Source organism: Argopecten irradians, chromosome 2, assembly GCF_041381155.1.
Source record: "Argopecten irradians isolate NY chromosome 2, Ai_NY, whole genome shotgun sequence".
Lineage (NCBI taxonomy): Eukaryota > Metazoa > Mollusca > Bivalvia > Pectinida > Pectinidae > Argopecten > Argopecten irradians.
In genome coordinates, this window is record NC_091135.1 from 42,535,798 (window position 1) to 42,553,905 (window position 18,108).

General features: G+C 35.3%; 2 protein-coding genes across 5 annotated transcripts in view; one reads left to right on the top strand and one right to left on the bottom strand.

Annotated features, from left to right (window-relative positions):
* Window positions 1–18,108, top strand: part of LOC138315565 (proline-rich transmembrane protein 1-like) — a 23,506-nt gene continuing 5,398 nt past the window's right edge. The window contains exons 1-4 of one of the 4 annotated variants that reach the window (XM_069256676.1): window positions 4–211; window positions 11,372–11,537; window positions 11,717–11,785; window positions 12,229–12,300. In XM_069256676.1, the coding sequence (XP_069112777.1) occupies window positions 11,534–11,537; window positions 11,717–11,785; window positions 12,229–12,300 (145 nt within the window). In that variant the 5' untranslated portion in view covers window positions 4–211; window positions 11,372–11,533. Of the gene's footprint in view, window positions 212–11,371; window positions 11,538–11,716; window positions 11,786–12,228; window positions 12,303–18,108 lie in introns of all 4 variants that reach the window. The other 3 variants (XM_069256679.1, XM_069256675.1, XM_069256677.1) reach the window with 3 other exon arrangements.
* LOC138312728 (GDP-Man:Man(3)GlcNAc(2)-PP-Dol alpha-1,2-mannosyltransferase-like) lies at window positions 2,653–4,602 on the bottom strand. The gene is made up of 2 exons (XM_069253504.1): window positions 4,357–4,602; window positions 2,653–3,397 (listed from the first exon to the last, which is right to left on the bottom strand). The coding sequence occupies exons 1-2, from the start codon at window positions 4,584–4,586 to the stop codon at window positions 2,653–2,655; spliced, it is 975 nt and encodes a 324-aa protein (XP_069109605.1). The 5' UTR covers window positions 4,587–4,602.

Sequence of the window (18,108 nt, forward strand, 5' to 3'; positions counted from 1 at the left end):
TATTGCATGACGTGTGTTTATAAAAAGAACCGTCCAATGCTATTTGTGTTTCCGGTCTATTGCTTAATGTTCGTATTCATTGCAAAGTAGACAAGATCAACGTCTGCTTGGCGGCACTTCATTATCAACTCTCCAGGTTATAAACAAGGAACTCTCCAGGTTATAAACAAGGAAGTAAGCCACACTTACGTCAATATGGCGGAGTCATCTTGTAAGTAAATTGATTAATATATGTATACATATTCTTTGTTATGTGACACCATTCTCGATATTCTAGAGGTTACTTTATCGCTGTCGTTCCATCCAACCATGAAAAATGTCGCAAAACTGAAGGCATTTTAGGAGAAAAAATGCCTAAAATGTCTTCCTTTAATGATAATATAGAGAGCGAAGCAAAATTTTACAACCATACAATTAACCACAACGTATTTTCTATTCTTTTATGCACATCAAGGTACCAAACAACCAATTGTCGCACACATTGCCTTCAGGTTTGCTATGACACGAGGAATGGATATAACGAGAATTATAGTAACCCCTGGAGTAACGACGATGGACACATGATGCATGCAACATCTATTATTATTCCTGATATAACAAACCTAAATAGTCAGTTATGGTTATTGCATGTTAAATGATATGAAACCCAATTAATTTGTACTCGATCATTACAAAATTGCCCTTAAAGGCCTACTACCAATCCGAAACGGCATTTAATTTTTAAAATGGGAATGTAAAAGAAGACTGATACTTTTGTAGAGTCACAAAATTATTAGCTTACCGGTAATAGTTAATATTACACTTATCATCACCCACAAAATAATTTGATTAGACTAAATTAAATGATAATTTTCATGTTTTATGTTTCCCGCCGTCGTCCTAATATTACGCGTTTGTTGACTTTAGCTGACTGGATGACAAAAACAGCGAAACGAATCTTCACCGGCAACATATTACACAGGGAATCTTGCATTTGTTTGTAACATCATCTTAGGCCATCGATATATTATTTATTTCAAGAAACTTTAGTGGGCCTTTAAAGTGTGTTACTTATGTAGTGTTTTGTTGGGAATTTTACCCTTAATGATGATTTTGTGCCATTAGTCTATTATCACACATCCAATAATTTACCAATAATTTGAGATTCAAAAGCATTACAATGTATCTAATCCTACCCTGAACAATGCTCTTTTATCTAATATAATGTATAACTGACTTGCAGAAAAGATAACCGGATGTTACCCAAATACTGATAATTTTAATACTTTTAATATTGAATTCATGCGACTGTACGACTAGAATCATATAGGTATCCACATTTTCCTTTTTATGAACGATCAGAGTGAGCTTTGTTCTTTATTTAAAAAAAAGGTTGCTTCCTTTATATTCCCATTCAAATTATTACATTTTCAAAATAAACGCGTATAATGTTTCTTAAAACTTAAAATAGTCCGCTAAACCTGCCTATATTATTAGGCTTTTTTATTCATTTATTTTTGTCTAGTGCAATGTATATATGTAAGGGAAAAAATTAAAAAGCATAATATAGGCAGGTTTAGCGGACTATTTAAAACTGAATAAATAATTTGCTTAATGTAGTGTGTATTACTTTCTCTCATACCCACGAATGTAACATTGGTTTACTCCATGCAATTCACTGTATTTCGCCTGAGGCTGTATTACATGGCATATACATGCAATGAATTTTGTGACGTCACTGATTAATTTATTATAAAGCATGCACACAACGGGATTCGCGTTTGAAATATTGATTTGCGTTTGCGGTTTTCTTCGATCTTATGTTTCTCAAAATGGCAAGCTATCATAATTGTAAAATTGTAATAAATCGTCGAAGTATGAGAGAAAATTACTTTTGAAATGTGAATATGAAGGATAGGGATATTCTACCCTATTTTTCATTTCCTCTACGATAAATAATTGGGCGAAAATTGTAACATCCTATTTTCCTGCTGTAATTTATTGAAAACCATAAAGTTTTGGTGAATTAAGTTGTGAAAATCATTCAAAGGGACGGATGAACACGCATTATTGCAATACCACAATATATGAACTGTAATAGTTGTTCTTGTTTTTAAACTTTATGTATGTTATATATCTGAAAAAGTTACTTTATAATTACTATCACCTTATAATGTGAAATGAAATGGTAGACCACAACTTGGTTTCTTGGTTACACTGTATGCAGTCTGTATATTGCATTGCAGACGAAAATGTCATTTTATTTGGCAGTACTGCATAGTAATGAATAACATATAAAAAAACTCTTCTTGATTCGTAAGTATGAAAATTACGGCACATATAACTTTAAATTAACGTAATCTGTCTTAGCTAGCAGAGATAATAACACTTGGATGAGTGACCGAAATTATATCGTGGTCGATTTCTGCCATCTCGCAATATCACATTGCTAGGAACTCGCTTTGTCGCATTGACAGATTGCTTTTGTAGCATTGGCGCTCCCGCCAATTCGACAATGAGAGATTAGAGAACTATCAAATAACCTATTTTGAGAGGTAAATTGTCTGTGGAAGAATAACAGTATAAATTTCTACTATTGTGTTTGATGTGCGTATCTTGGATCGTGTTATGAGGTACTGTGTATTATGGAATATCATTTTACATAGCTTAAAGTTAACACTGAACGCCTGGATGATTGTTTTCAGTTTTCTTCAACAAAAAGTGATGAAAGGCGTCTACTTGTAATGCATGGTCTTTTTCAGGCCTAAACTGTGCAATGGATATAATGTTCTGGGTGGGTGAATCGACTTGTTCCCGTAAGTAGATCTTGGTGAATTCCGATGTGTCACAGGGTGGGAACAGGATGTGTGTGTGGACGGAAGGTTGCCAAAGTTGTTTGATATGCCCGTACGTCCAGGAAGAGTTGACCATTACAGCGTGACAACGTTTTCCAGCCACACCATACAGGTACGCAAAAGCTTTGTAGTATTGAAGTTTAACATTGCTAAGGAGCTGACTTTGGGATATGAATGATGCATTGTTGAACGCCTCAGTCCTTGACGACACCTTCTCCAACATATCTGTACTAATTGTGGGATAATGAACATAACAACAAACCTGGCATCTTCCAAAGTATTTAAACAGAGGAACAGTGAAGGCGTAACCCATTGTGTCAATATAAACATCGGGTACAAAGGCCATCAGCGCCTCCCAGCCCAGAAGTACAGACCCCAGGCTCTGGCCTAGCAGAGTAAACATTGGGTATTTAGCGGCCTCGACCCAGCGGCGGCGCTTCAGGAAGACAAACTGAACATGTGATTTGAGAGTGATGTTGAAACGTTGACGGGCTCGTTCAAGGATCTGTAGCCCAGTGGCATCTGTATCTCCAGTGTACACAACACAGTTCACATTGGGGTACCTGCAATTTTATAAAAGATACATTGCTGTCATAAATTTTACATGTTAATATGGTGTGTGTTATTTTAAATCAATTTATTACCAAATCATATCATTTTTCTTTTTAAATTCAGATTATAAATTCACAGTAGATGTACATTGTTTCTTCAATTTGTTTTTCCTATTATCGAAGATTTCAAGTGGGAATCCCAAAATGTAAATATAAAAGGATAGCAATAAGCCAGTAAAATATAAATTGATGGGGAAAGCAGCTCTAGGCTTAATAAAACTTTTTATCATATATCCTTTGGACGGCCGTAACGTATTTATGCGTAATTATTCATTTGCTCCATTTCATGCACCCTTCTGGAGCCTTACTGAGACCATTGAAAACTAAATACTAGTTTTTTTGAAAAGGAGATGTTCATCTCTATATAGCACGTCAATATCGATTCGGACATTGCATTAGTGACGTCACAAATCACCTTCGAACATGCCCAAATAAGTCAAAAATTGAGATCTGAAATCGGATTTTAGTGTGTGCCTGGAAACCTGTCGTTGTGAGCTTAATTATCAAAATACAGACATGCAGATGGTCTTAAACGATAGAGAAGAAATATCAAAGTAAGAGAAAATAGAGAGAAAGGGAAAAGGAAGGGGAAAAATAGCACCAATTTCAAAAAAAAAAAAAGAAAACAAGTCCCATGGGCAGGTTTCTGCCTCCCATGACCCGTGCGTGGTGACCTTTAGGGAACTTCCGGTGGACTGTTTTTGCTTGTTTGTAGTGTGTACTGTTTGTTATCATCGTGAAAATGGCATCAAACCAAAATCTAGATGCAAACTGTTTTCATAGATGGCATTTGTTATAACTAACTATCAAAATTGAGTCAAGTTCGAATCCTGCCGGTCGTCGAAAGGATATATATGCACATATGTTCTCACATCCACCACATTGATAGGATACTATGACTGATTCTTTACCTTCGTTGTATTGAACGGATAGCAACCCACAACACTCTCTCACCGCCACCTCCAGCATTGCAGTATGGATGGAAGAATCCAATGACAGGAGTTACCTCCCCTGATTTGGTTTTACGGATGTGTGGAAGTTGGAATGCAGACCTACGGTGGATCCAATATCGAAGAAATGTAGTTGCTATGGCGACAACGACGATAAATATGATGCATATGCAGATTAATGAAGTCAACATCTCGGACAAGAAGCTGTAAAATGTAAAAAAAAGTTGAAGTATTAATACATGTATGTATGGGAAAATATATCAATCTGATAAAACATTTACATCTAACTTTGAATATTTGGAGATATCCCCCTTTTTGAAAAAAAAACATTTATGAGAAGAAAATAGGTAAGTGCTTTTCAGTTCATTTTAGAATAAAATCAGGAAACTGAAGTAATTAAACCAACCACAAATAGACTATATGTTATGTCCACCATACAATAGTATGGTATTCAAAGTATTTGTGCATATGAACCAATGTAGACAATTCAAGTTTAAAACCATTATAAAATTAACTAACTATAGACTCATGATTAAAAAAGTATTACTCCTTCTATTATTATTCAGAGCCAATCGCAATTTGATAATGAAGCTAGGTGGCATAACATTATAAGATTATTTAAAGGGGAAATAACTCATATAATATAATACTTGCAGTCTGCGACTTTAAGCACTAGTCCAATTGGACTAGTGACTCCCCATCTGATTAAAATTGGTAAATATACTATATTTACAAGAGCGGTGGTCAATTGGAACATATTTTGAGTGAATTCTGTATACATGTGATTTTTTCATTCCGGATGCATCATTTTGAGAAAATTGTCTGAATGCATTCACAAATGCATTCAGACTGTTATTTTGGTCTAAAATCCTGAACTGATAATGGCTGAAGTGCTGAAGCAAAAGGCCTAAATGGCTGTTTATTTAATTTGGATTAGTTATTAAATAGTCGGACTAGTAAAATTTTGGGGTTTACTTGTCCAAATGACTAGCAGCGAAAAATTAATGTCACAGACTGTACTTGTATTGTATCAATATGCCTTTATTTCACCTTGAATGTAAGTGCAACCTATACAAAATACATTTAAAAATATTTCAAGTATCAAATTGTGAATACAATCTAATCAAATTCAGCGGCTAATCCCAGTTTTGGTAGCATGTTTCAAATTAAAACAGCAAACTGATTTATATTTATCCTATATGTAATTTTTACCGAGTAGTTTGTTCTCATCCAAAAATTATTTCTATGGTTTCATATTTCAAGATCTAGAGTATGACAGATAGGTGGGAAATCTCTCCCTACATTGAACTTTCCAAAAGGGTAAATGTTGTGCGGTATCACACATGTTTAAAATGCACTTCTTTTCAATATGATAATACAGTATTTTCCCTAATGAGGGCGCCGGGCGCGGTTAAATGACTGAGGGGGGCGTGGTTATTTGAGACCATTTTTAGATGTTTTTTTCTGAAACAGACTATAGTCATCTTGCTTTTAGTTTCGTATTTTTCTGAAACTTATGATAACCAACTTTCGTTTTGAAGTCAAGTAAGTATTAAACATTGGTTAAATATGTCTGTTTCACGGAATTTTTGCATTTCATGCTAGCCTGTTTGTTTACCTTGCGTACACAAAATGGCAGACGGTGCTTTTGATCGCTACTTTCGTTTTGTGGCAGATGGGGAATACCGACAAGAGCACACAATAAAATGCTTAGAAATGATAATATTACTGTTAGTTAAAGGAACCTTTATCACAGATATACAGTAAGTATTCATAAAACCTGTACAGACATCGCTAAAATGTTGTTGCAAGTTAGTCTTCATCCTTGCACGTGTGTGTCACGTTTTGTTTTGAACATGGCGTTCTCGCTATTTCTATGTGTAAATACTTGGCAAGTTATTCAGTGCAATAAATTCAGTGTTTATACAAGCTGATTAGATATCTGTTATGCATCAGATTGATGTAAAACTGTATTTCATTAGCGTCTGCAGAGACAAATCATCACAATCTGGCACATAAATTGTATGAAATTAGTCGATTTTTTTCTCAGCAAAAAACGTGGGGGGCGCCCTTATTAGAGGCGCTCTTAATAGGGAAAATACGGTACCCAATTATGAGTTCTTATTCTTCTTCTTTTTTCTTTTTTTTTTTACACTCTCTTTGAATTGTAATATCTTAAGAATGTAAAAATGTTTTATGTTCGTCAAGGTTTTTTTTGGCCATATATATATAATTATTAATTCGATTCAACGGTGACAATCAAAATGGAAACATATAAGTTCTATAACAGGGTGAGACTAGTGTGCCAAATAGACGGACTTGAACCAATGGCCCAAGATCTACAGGTCCGCTGCTATATCAACTGAATAAAAGGAAAATTCCCTTTAGCGCAAAACAGCTTCTCCTTAAAGAGGTCTACGGCACCAAATGTAACAGAGAGGGAGTAGTGTGGCTTGAGACTGGACATGGTCTACCGCTCTATCAACTAAGCAAAAAAATGCAACCATGGCCGTTTTCGTTTATTCAGAACAGCCGGTTCGACCATTGGTTAAAGTCATTATTTCAAGTATAAAACCTGATGGACCTGTAGATGTTGATACAGGCCTGCAAGGGTTTTGTCAAGGCACGTCTGAAAACACTATAAAATCACCAGGTCCATCTTCAATCAATAAACTAACAACTAGGTCCAACCAGTCATATCATACTGTTCAATGTCCCGGAAAAGACTGACCAGAACAACATGGACAGGAAAACCAATGACCAGAAGGATATAGACGATCTGACACAAAGCCTAATCGGTAAAAACATCAAACTTACCACTCAATTCAGAATGGGAAAGTACAATTCTGCCAAGACCCGACCTCTTCTTATAGTAATGATAGAAAAGTCAGAGAAGAAGGCACTCCTTGAAAATGCTCGACATATATCGGATAAGGCTCCGACTCGTTTGAAAAAGGTTATCCTGAAAAGTGACCAAACTAAAACACAGCGAGAAGAAAGAAAGAAAAAGAGAGAAGAAATAGGAGCACCTAAACACCCTCCCTCTAATAGTGCTGAAACAATACCAAAAGATATAGAACTGTTTACACCGAGACGTCAATCTAAAGGCACTCAAGGTAGAGAAAAAACTAAACCTACAGTCAAGCAACACAACAAAGGGGCCCAGGACTACACTTCCAAATATACCTCATCTCCCTAAAGGAGTTATTACCAAAGAATCCTTAGACACTATATCCATCAGCCCTATAGATCCAACTATGGCGACAAGTCTCTCTAACCATGATACCTCAATGTCAGATGATCTATACTCGCAAGAGACACTACTAGATCATAGAGATGACGTAACCTTCCCATATATGGAAACATCAACCTTCGGGGACACAACAGGGAAACACTACAGTAACTGAGGTCACAGATGATGAACCAACATCACCAACAGTAGAGAGGGCATAGGAAACAGATTTTACCCATTTTAACCGCTACCAAGGATTGGCAAACCTTAAAGTTTTATACAGTAATGTGGACACGTTAACACTATCAAAGAAAACTGAACTGGAAGTAGCAATTAAAGAAAAAAACCCGGACATAATATGTGTAACGGAAATATATCCAAAATATTCCCTTGATGTCGTCAACAACCAGTCATATTCTATCGATAACTACAGTGTTTCATTTTGGAAAATCTTCAAACAAGAGAGGTGTGGCCATTTATATTAGATCATCTATTACCCATGACGCAGTAGACATTAATACCACCTTCGACGAATATGTTATTTGTAGAATAAACCTAAGAAGAGGAGATAATTTAGCCATATGTTGTATTTATAGAAGCCCTAGCAGTAATGAAGATAACAACAATAAACTAGTAAATCTAATGGAAAGCATCTCTAATGGTAACTTCTCTCACATATTACTGGTGGGTGATTTCAACTGTAAAGAAATCGACTGGAATACCAACACAACCTCTGTAGGTGATGCACATATCGCCACGAGGTTGTTGGAGGTAACAAGGGACTGCTTTTACACCCAACATGTCAAAAGACCGACAAGAATTAGGGAGAACCAGATTCCATCTTTACTCGACCTCATCCTAACAAATGAAGAAGGAATGATTACAAACATCAAGTTCAATCCAGGTCTAGGCAAAAGTGATCACCTAATGTTAGAATTTGACATTTTATGCTATGCTGAAATCCTGGAACAAAACATCGATAAACGCAACTTTCTTAAAGGTAATTACGTATCTATTAACAAAGAGTTGGCTGAACACGCATCAGAAGATACTACAAATATGGATGCGAATGAAAATTGGACACACCTTATGAATATTTTATCTACCAGTATTGAAAAACATGTACCATTATACAAGAGGCGATCCAATGATATCCGCAAACCATATATCAATAAAGATGCAATATCTGCTGTAAAGAAGAAACACCAAGAATGGACAAAGTATCTCCACTGCAAAACAGAAAACAACTATCAATCATACAAAATCGCCAGGAACAAAGCCACAAGACTGTTGCGATTATCACAAAGATCTTACGAAAAATCCATAGCTGAAAACATAAAGGATAGCCCAAAACTCTTCTGGAACTATGTCAGATCAAAAACTAAGACAAAATCTACCATCACCAGAGTCAATTATCCAAATGGAGACCTAACAGAAACAGATAAAGAAACAGCCGAAGTTATGAACGATTTTTTTGTCAGTGTATTTGTGGAAGACGGGAATACCAATTTACCCCCGTTACCCAGGAGGAATATAACGAGTCCACTGATAGATTTAGAAATCACGGAGGAAATAGTACTAAAGGCACTATCTAAGCAAAAACCAAATAAATCACCTGGTCCGGACGGAATTCACCCGAAACTTCTACTAGAAACAAAGGACATCATAGTAAAGCCTTTAACCTCACTTTTCAAAAAATCAATTGAAGAAAGTGTAGTGCCAAAACAATGGACCACAGCAAATGTTTGCCCAATACACAAGAAAGGATCAACAAAGGATCCAAATAACTATCGTCCTATTAGTCTGTCATCTGTACCCTGTAAAATCTTGCAGAGGATAATACGTGACAATATCATGGACCACCTAAAGATCAACAATTTACTATCACCAGAACAACATGGATTTACGCCAGGCAAGTCTTGCACGACACAGCTCCTGGAGGTATTAGAACACTGGACACAGGCCCTTGACAACAACAACAACGTCGATGTTATTTATTTGGATTTTAGTAAAGCCTTTGACAAAGTGTCCCATAGACTCCTCATATACAAATTAAAATCCTATGGAATTGGAGGCAAAATTCTGTCATGGATTCAACAATTTCTGTCAGGACTACAACAAAAGGTTATTATAAATGGAACAAGCTCCAAAACCAAAAAAGTAAAAAGCGGTGTACCTCAAGGAAGTGTACTCGGGCCCATACTATTTCTAATTTATGTCAATGACATCCCAGAGATAGTGAATTGTGTTACCAAACTATTCGCGGATGATACCAAATTGTATTCAAAAATCAACACATTACAGGACTGTGAAGAGCTACAGACAAATATTGACAGGATCTCCGATTGGACTGACCTCTGGTTAATGAAACTAAATAAGGAAAAATGCAAGCATATGGAAATTGGGAATATCCCCATTAACAGACAATACACCATAAAGGACGGCGACAGCAGAATACGACTTGGGAAAACCAACAGTGAAAAAGATCTGGGAGTCACAATAGATAATACCCTGAAGTTTACAAATCAAGTGAATAAATCTTCAACAAAGGGAAACGAAATCATGGGTATCATTTTTAGAACTTTCACTTATCTAGACAACCAAACTTTTAAAACACTGTATAAGACTCTGGTTAGACCTCATTTGGAATACTGTTCTGTCGTTTGGTCTCCCTGGATTAAAAAAGATATAAAAACCATCGAAAACGTCCAACGAAGAGGCACAAAAAGACTAGTAAACCTCAAAGATCTCTCCTATCCGGACCGATTGAAGACCCTGGGTATCCCAACACTGGAATATAGAAGACTGAGGGCCGATATGGTGGAGACCTTCAAATTATCAACAAAATCGATATTGTTACTAGTGAGAACATGTGTACTGCAATGAGACACACAGGTACAAGAGGTCATAATAAAAAACTCTACAAGAAACCCTTTCGTCTCAACTCGGCAAGAAATGTTTTCAGTAACAGGATAGTGGAGTCCTGGAATTCTCTCCCTGTTGATGTGGTCAATGCTGAAAACCTGAATATTTTCAAAAACAGGCTAAACAAGCACTGGAAAAACCACGTCACGAAGTTTTCACCATCAACCTAGGAAAGACATTATATTATAATTAAACCTAGGACATGCTATTAAGGATTTAAGCAATCTTTTTAATATTTTACCATTATTGTAAATATCACTATACATCTTTACAAGCCGTTTGTGGCTTTCCAATGATGTTGGACTGATGAGAAAACTGATGAGAATGATTGTATATATAGCCAGGATTTGGCATAGCATTAAAGAACGACTTTATTGAATGTATTTATGTGACGTTAATTAATGTCAACTTCATTCATAAACAAGAGGCCAAGAGGGCCTGTATCGCTCACCTGGTTTGTAATGCCAAATAGTGTTCCTTTTCTGGTGGAATTTTAATATTTACCCTAAGGATAATAATAGAAATATTGATAAAACTGGGCATGGAACTTGCAGTTTAACAAACATGAAATAAAATCCTAAAGAGAATAAAAAATATCCGCATGCTTTGAGGGTTAAGTTGTAGGTGATAAAGATCATCGTCCACAGGTGCTATCGGTATCCTTCCCTGTGTAATACATAAGATAAAAAATATGTAGTATTTCATAGCAGTGCGGGCAATATTGTCAGTTATTCCTTTAAATAACATGTATTCTACAAATTCAAAGCGGAAAAAAATATTCTGACCATATACTGTATATTTTTCAGGGGTTATCTCAAGGGGTTATCTCAATATTTGCCGCGAAATAGTAAACATATATCATCCGCGCGATAATTAGCGGACCACCTGGTATATAGCCAAATTAACGGGCAATGAGATGGAGATTTTTAAATACTGCGCGAGCTCGAGTTTGCCTATATACCCCCAAAAAGCTATGTAAATATGGGTAAGTCTGCTTTCAAATTGATTGTGTCTTTAGTCTTATGATTATGATTAACTAACTTTGATATGGATTACGAATATGTTTAATTCGATATTCAATATTTTTTATTACAAACATAGATCTCCTTCCCGAAACTATACAACCCTTGTGTAAGTGACAAATGTTTTATGAATCTATTTTAGCATCGAAGAATGAACAGACTATGTACCATCCAGTTGTACAAGATGATATTACTACACTGCCTCAATACGGTAAGGATATGTTGGATTTAGAAACATCCACTACCGACTGAATCGATACTAAAATAGAGAGGTGGTCAAGGGTGGTGTTATCGGTCTTTTCTCAGAATTTATGAAATAAAATGTCATAGGTTGTAATGTAATTTTACCGCCTAGATCAATAAAATGAGCTTTTGATGAAGAAATACAAGGATTGGAAACTCTATGACAAAATCCAGAATTAAATGTATAATTAATAAAAAAAATATCTAGTCCTAGTGACCACATTTTACCCCTGGTCTTTCTTACAGAGTACTTTTAGAGTCAAACACTGTCAGAACTACATATCTCGTTTATAAGTTGAGTTTAAGGATTTTCTTGCTTAGAATGGCTCGCAAGATTTGATTATACCAGTCATTAACGCCTTTTTGGCTTTATTTTAACAAAAAGTAACTTTCGTTGCGGTACTATTTCAGCACCAGTAGGTGATCCGCCCTTGTATTCCTCAGTTGTTCAGCATGATGATGCCAAATCGCCAACGTATACTGGTAGGTAATGGACGTTTAGCTGTTTTTATTGTTCATATTGCCTTTTTCTGCTTTTGAATACTCCAAGGGTACTATCACAGTCATTATGTCCACCCCTGGAATACGTTATATCAACATTGAAGGCTTCAGAAGACACAAGTTTGATCCTCTGATGTACATAAAAAAATCAAATAACGGTCCTCTGTGGTTAACTGTCTGTTATTGAAGTTGGGCATCGCTCTCTCTGGAATCATTTAACGACGTCTCTGCTGACCTGTGATTGGTCAGTTTTTTTCTCTCTAGAACTGCCTTCAGATTTACTCTTAAATAGACCAGGGGTGGAAAAAAATGTCAATGATAGTAACCCCTGGATCAAGTAAATGTGTAGCAATCAAAGTATCTTCAAGTACATGTAATTTTGCATGCATATTGATATAGGCCATGGGCAAGGAGGGTCCCACATGCACCCCCCCCCCCCCCCCCACAAACATGTTCTTAAAAGTGCAACATTTGAAAAGAAAATAACCCGAACTTATGACTCATTTAAGCCCACACCTTTAAATATGGTTAACTTTGCATAATGAAAGATCTATGGATGACATATCTCGCGTCTTACGCGCTCAAATTTCGTCTATAAATTGTGTGGGATTCCGATTATAAAGTTATAGGAAGGTAGTGCTGATGACCTTCAAAAGATACTCGGTTCTTTCCGTTGTTAAATGCTTGTAATAACGCGCTAGGTGTAGCTGTTGTACCCGGAGATATCAGTAGGACACACAGAGTTGGACCAAAAAATCCCGAACGACCGAGAGACATTATTGTCCGTTTCATATCGTGTCGCACCCAGGCTTCAGTCTATGAGGCGAGATTCAACCTCATTAATTCTAATAAAGGTGATCAGGCTGATCAACAACCACCTAACTTTATTAAACCCCCGGTCCTCTATATTAATGAAGCGCTGACGAAACAACGGATGGATGTTTACAGCAAGGCCCTGTGGTTAAAAAAGAACAAACACATATCTGGCACGTGGACAATTGATGGCCGTATTGTTATTCGTGATAACCAGCAGCGTAATGCATAGCTATCCCGACCCCCCTCCAAGACGGGCCGGGCCCAGGACCCTCGATCAACGTGTCACGGCATCCAAATAAACTCTCTTAACAGAATCTGAACTTAAAGACTGCTATTATCATAATTTGATATTAATGTTTAGTGATGTTTGATTTATACTCTCAAATTACACGTTATAGAAAATTTACAAGTTAAAAATGTATATAGCTAAACACAAAAGTGCCAGTATTTCTAATTTTGTTTTATTTTTGTGAGGAAATCCTAGTAATTGATAATGTTTGGTAATTACGCAGCTACACTTATAATTAGAAGTAAGTTCAATGGTTCATAGCTACATGCACAAAGTGTATTGTATCTGTTAAAAGAGCCATACATATCATAAAAAGAAATGTAACTTCTTGTGCTATTGTTCCAATTATCTGTTTTCTGTATTATGTCTCTGTTAATCTTGTTGAAAATCGAAATTTAACTTCTTGATCAATTGTTCCACTTTATATATATATATATATAGGAGCAATAGCGGCTGGCTGGTGAGCGCTTTCGCCCCATTCAGGGGAGCTCTTCAGAGGGGCGAGGGCGTTCACTGGTCGGTCGTTGTTGTTTTTGTTTCTTATAGATTTCGTCCGTAAGGATTTTTCTTTAAATTTATCATATATATATATATATATATTCTCTTATCTATATCTGATATACTAAGTTCACTTGATCAAGTATGTTCACCATAATAGATATCTTAACGCCCCTCACGTACTCATTCACAATAGTAGCATCAAAACTGAATCTTTTGTAAGATTGTTTTTATTTTTTTTTTTTCACAACTTTAAACTGCTATAAAACTGATGAGTCAAATGTAGATTCTGTAATCAATTATTATAGTTTTGAAATTGTACTTTTGATTATTCCTCTGTGTACATATGCATTACGCAACAGTGCATCATCTGTTGAAAATCATGTTTAGATTTATTCATCATGCATGTTCACTTCTCTAATGTTATATACAACATAATTATGACTATTATAGTTTGGACTTCCAAATATTACAGTGTATTTTCATGTATCTATAGTAAACACATGGATATGCCGTCACGGTCGGTTTCATATAAGTATACGCTAGCATTACACTAGCTATCTTACCTTCTCAAAATGGAATCGCCTGATTTCTTGTTAATCGCGCAGGAAATTTCACTGTGATGGCAAACGCTGACACGCGAAATTTTTATTTTGGATTAATGATATCCCCTTCTCCACCTAACCATGTGGTTACTATAAGTATATAGACCTGCTATTTTGATAAAAGTATATTCATTATCTCCTTGGGAAAAAAAAGAAGAAAAAATGTAAACGTAATCTTAACTCTACCCAATACAGGTAAAAAACAACCTTTCTCATGTTAGTTTTAGTTTTGTATATATTTGTTTATGTTATGTTGTTGATAGTGTATCTCCTCCCTATTACCTGTCTATTTTGCAATACCTTTTCTTCCATGTATTTCATGTACCACATAGCGCCATACTTTCTTGATACCGGTTAATGGATTGTAAAATTTCTATCAAGCTATGGGCACGTGATATGCATGGAAGTTACAAATCATATCTAACATTCAAGCAATTTTATTCTGATATACTTTATATCAATATTTTTTCTATTGTTGGAAAAAATTTGGCATTCAAATTATTTCTTATAAAGTTTCTATTATTGTGTAATGATATCGAACAAAATCCCGGTCCTCTGCGCACTCTCCAAATTTCACATCTTAATGTAAGATCACTTAGAAATAAATTAGATATAATAGATAGTGAGCTGACTGAAAATGATATAATATGTCTTACTGAAACACATCTTGACCCGTTAGTTCCGGACTCTGACCTTGTTTTAGACAGTTTTAGTAGTTTTCATCGAAGGGATAGGCAGGTAGGATTTGGTGGTGGCATTATTATATATACAAGAGATACTGTAATCTGTAAGCGAAGAAGAGATTTGGAGTCGAACAATATTGAAATTATTTGGTTAGAAGTTTTAGTAGATAGCCATAAGTTCTTACTAGGGTGTATATATAGACCAGAATCTAATGTAGAATACTGGCGAAAATTAGATGACATGTTTAATATTGTTTTTGATGATAATATTACTGATGTAGTTATAACTGGTGATATATATGTTGATGTGTCAAACCTTCAGCCACACTCTCATCGAGGCCGATTACTTACAAAACATAATCTAAACAGTTTTATTGAAGAACCCACTCGCATTACTCCTACCTCTTCTTCTTCTATTGACATTGTTCTATCTAACAACAATCATCTTATAAGGGATACAAATGTTCTTGCTCCAATTTGCAGTGATCATTGTCTTATTAACTTTTGTATACCATATTCAGTATATAGACAAACTGCATATAAGAAAACGATATATGAATATGATGGTGCTGATATTGACAGGGTTAATGGTAATATTGACTGGATATCTATCTCACAAAATAATGATGTAAACGAATTTAATAATATTCTAGTTGAAACAATTAACACACAAATAAATGACCATGTACCACAAAAAATAGTTACAGTTCGACCGAATGATAAGCCTTGGTTTACAAACACGATTAGATTAAAAATTAGACACAGGAACCGCATCCACAAAAAAGCTATTAATTCAAATTCCCCTACTCAATGGGAAAGGTACAGATTAGTTCGAAATGAAACTATTAACCTAATTAGAGAAACAAAACAAAATTATTTCATGAAACTTGAATCATCGTTGAATAATAATAGCTTGTCTCCAGATAAATGGTGGAAAATTGCTAAATCTTTGTTAAAAATTGATAATAAGCAAACGTCTATCCCCCCTTTAAGACATAATGAGTCTTTTCTCCAACATCCTTTTGAAAAAGCGGAACACCTAAATACATACTTCTCTTCAATCTCCACTTCTTCTAATGATCTTGATCCTCTTCCCCCTCCTCCCGAGTTTCCTTTTAAGATTGACAATATTTTATTTACTGAATAGGATATCAAAGATCAGCTTTCTAATCTTAATGAAAAGAAACCTGCGGGACCTGATGGTATTGTCCCAAAATTCATAAAACTATTGACACCCTCTATTTCTATTCCTCTTACCCTTCTCTGCAATAAAACTATGGAAACCGGTTGTATTCCCTTGCCATGGAAAGCTGCTAACATCAATGCCATATACAAAGGGAAAGGTGATGTAAATGATATTTCCAACTATCGACCCATCTCTATCACCTCTTGCTTCAGTAAAATAATAGAAAAAGTAATTTTTAAGTATCTTTATAATTACCTACGTGATTGTGAAGTAATCACCAAACATCAGTCCGGCTTCATTCCCGGTGATTCAACTGTGAACCAACTTCTTTCGATATACAATAATATCACTGACTCATTAGACAAAGGAAAAGAAGTTCGGTCTGTTTTCTGTGATATAAGTAAAGCCTTTGATAGAGTGTGGCATGATGGACTATTATATAAATTAGAATCTTATGGTTTTAAAGGGAAATTATTAGGGTGGTTTAGAAATTATCTTACTGATAGGAAGCAACGTGTTTTAACTGAAGGCATTTTCTCTACATTTAAAACTGTTAACGCTGGAGTCCCCCAGGGATCTGTCTTAGGCCCTTTTTTATTTCTATTATATATTAACGACATAACTAATATTGTTACTAGTGATTGCAAATTGTTTGCAGATCACACTTCGATTAGTGAAGTAATTGATAATAACCAAATCTATGCTGCCCATACACTTTCACAAAATCTTTCGAATATAAGTAGCTGGGCTCTGAAATGGGACATAAAGTTTAACCCCACTAAAACTGAATCACTAATATTTTCAAGGAAACGAAACGTCATTCATCCCGATATATACTTTGACAATAACACGGTTCATACAGCTAGCACACATAGACATTTAGGAGTTTTACTTTCTGACGATTGTAAATGGACTCATCACATATATTATGTATAGCAGAAAGCATTTAAAAGGATAAATATTTTAAAAACATTAAAAAAAGAGTGTCACGTAAAACTCTTTTAAACATTTATAAAAGTTATATTTTACCTATTTTAGAATATGCTGATGTTTTATGGGATAACTGTACTGAACAATGTAAACTTCTGTTAGAGTCTGTCCACTTAGAAGCCGCTAGGATTATAACGGGATTGCGCAGAGGTACCTCCCATGATATACTTTATAAAGAACTAGCTTGGGAATCTCTCTCAGATCGGCGTCAAAAACACAAACTTATTCTTATGTTTAAGATACTCCGTGGATTTGCTCCACAGCATTTGATTGAAACTGTACAACCATTTTTATAACAGCCTGAAAATGAGAGATATTCACTAAGGATGACAAGATATTTTAATATTCCTATGTGCAGAACTGCAACTTACTATACTAGTTTTTTTCCAAGTACCTTTAGAGAATTTAATTCTTTCGCTTTAAACTTTGACTTATCGAATGTTAATACTGTTGCACAATTTAAAACACTCCTTTTTAACATTAATAAAATGGAACCTAATATAACAAATACCTTTATAAACAAAGGTTCTCGAATTATAAATATTACTCTGTGCCAGCTCAGAAATTCCTCTAGCAATCTAAATTCTGACCTATTTCGCGATCATCTGAGAGATTCTCCAATTTGTTCTTGTGGCCTTGGTAATGAAACAGCCGAACATTATCTTTTCATATGTCCTTTATTTAATGAACAAAGATCATCACTCAGAACCAACATACATAATT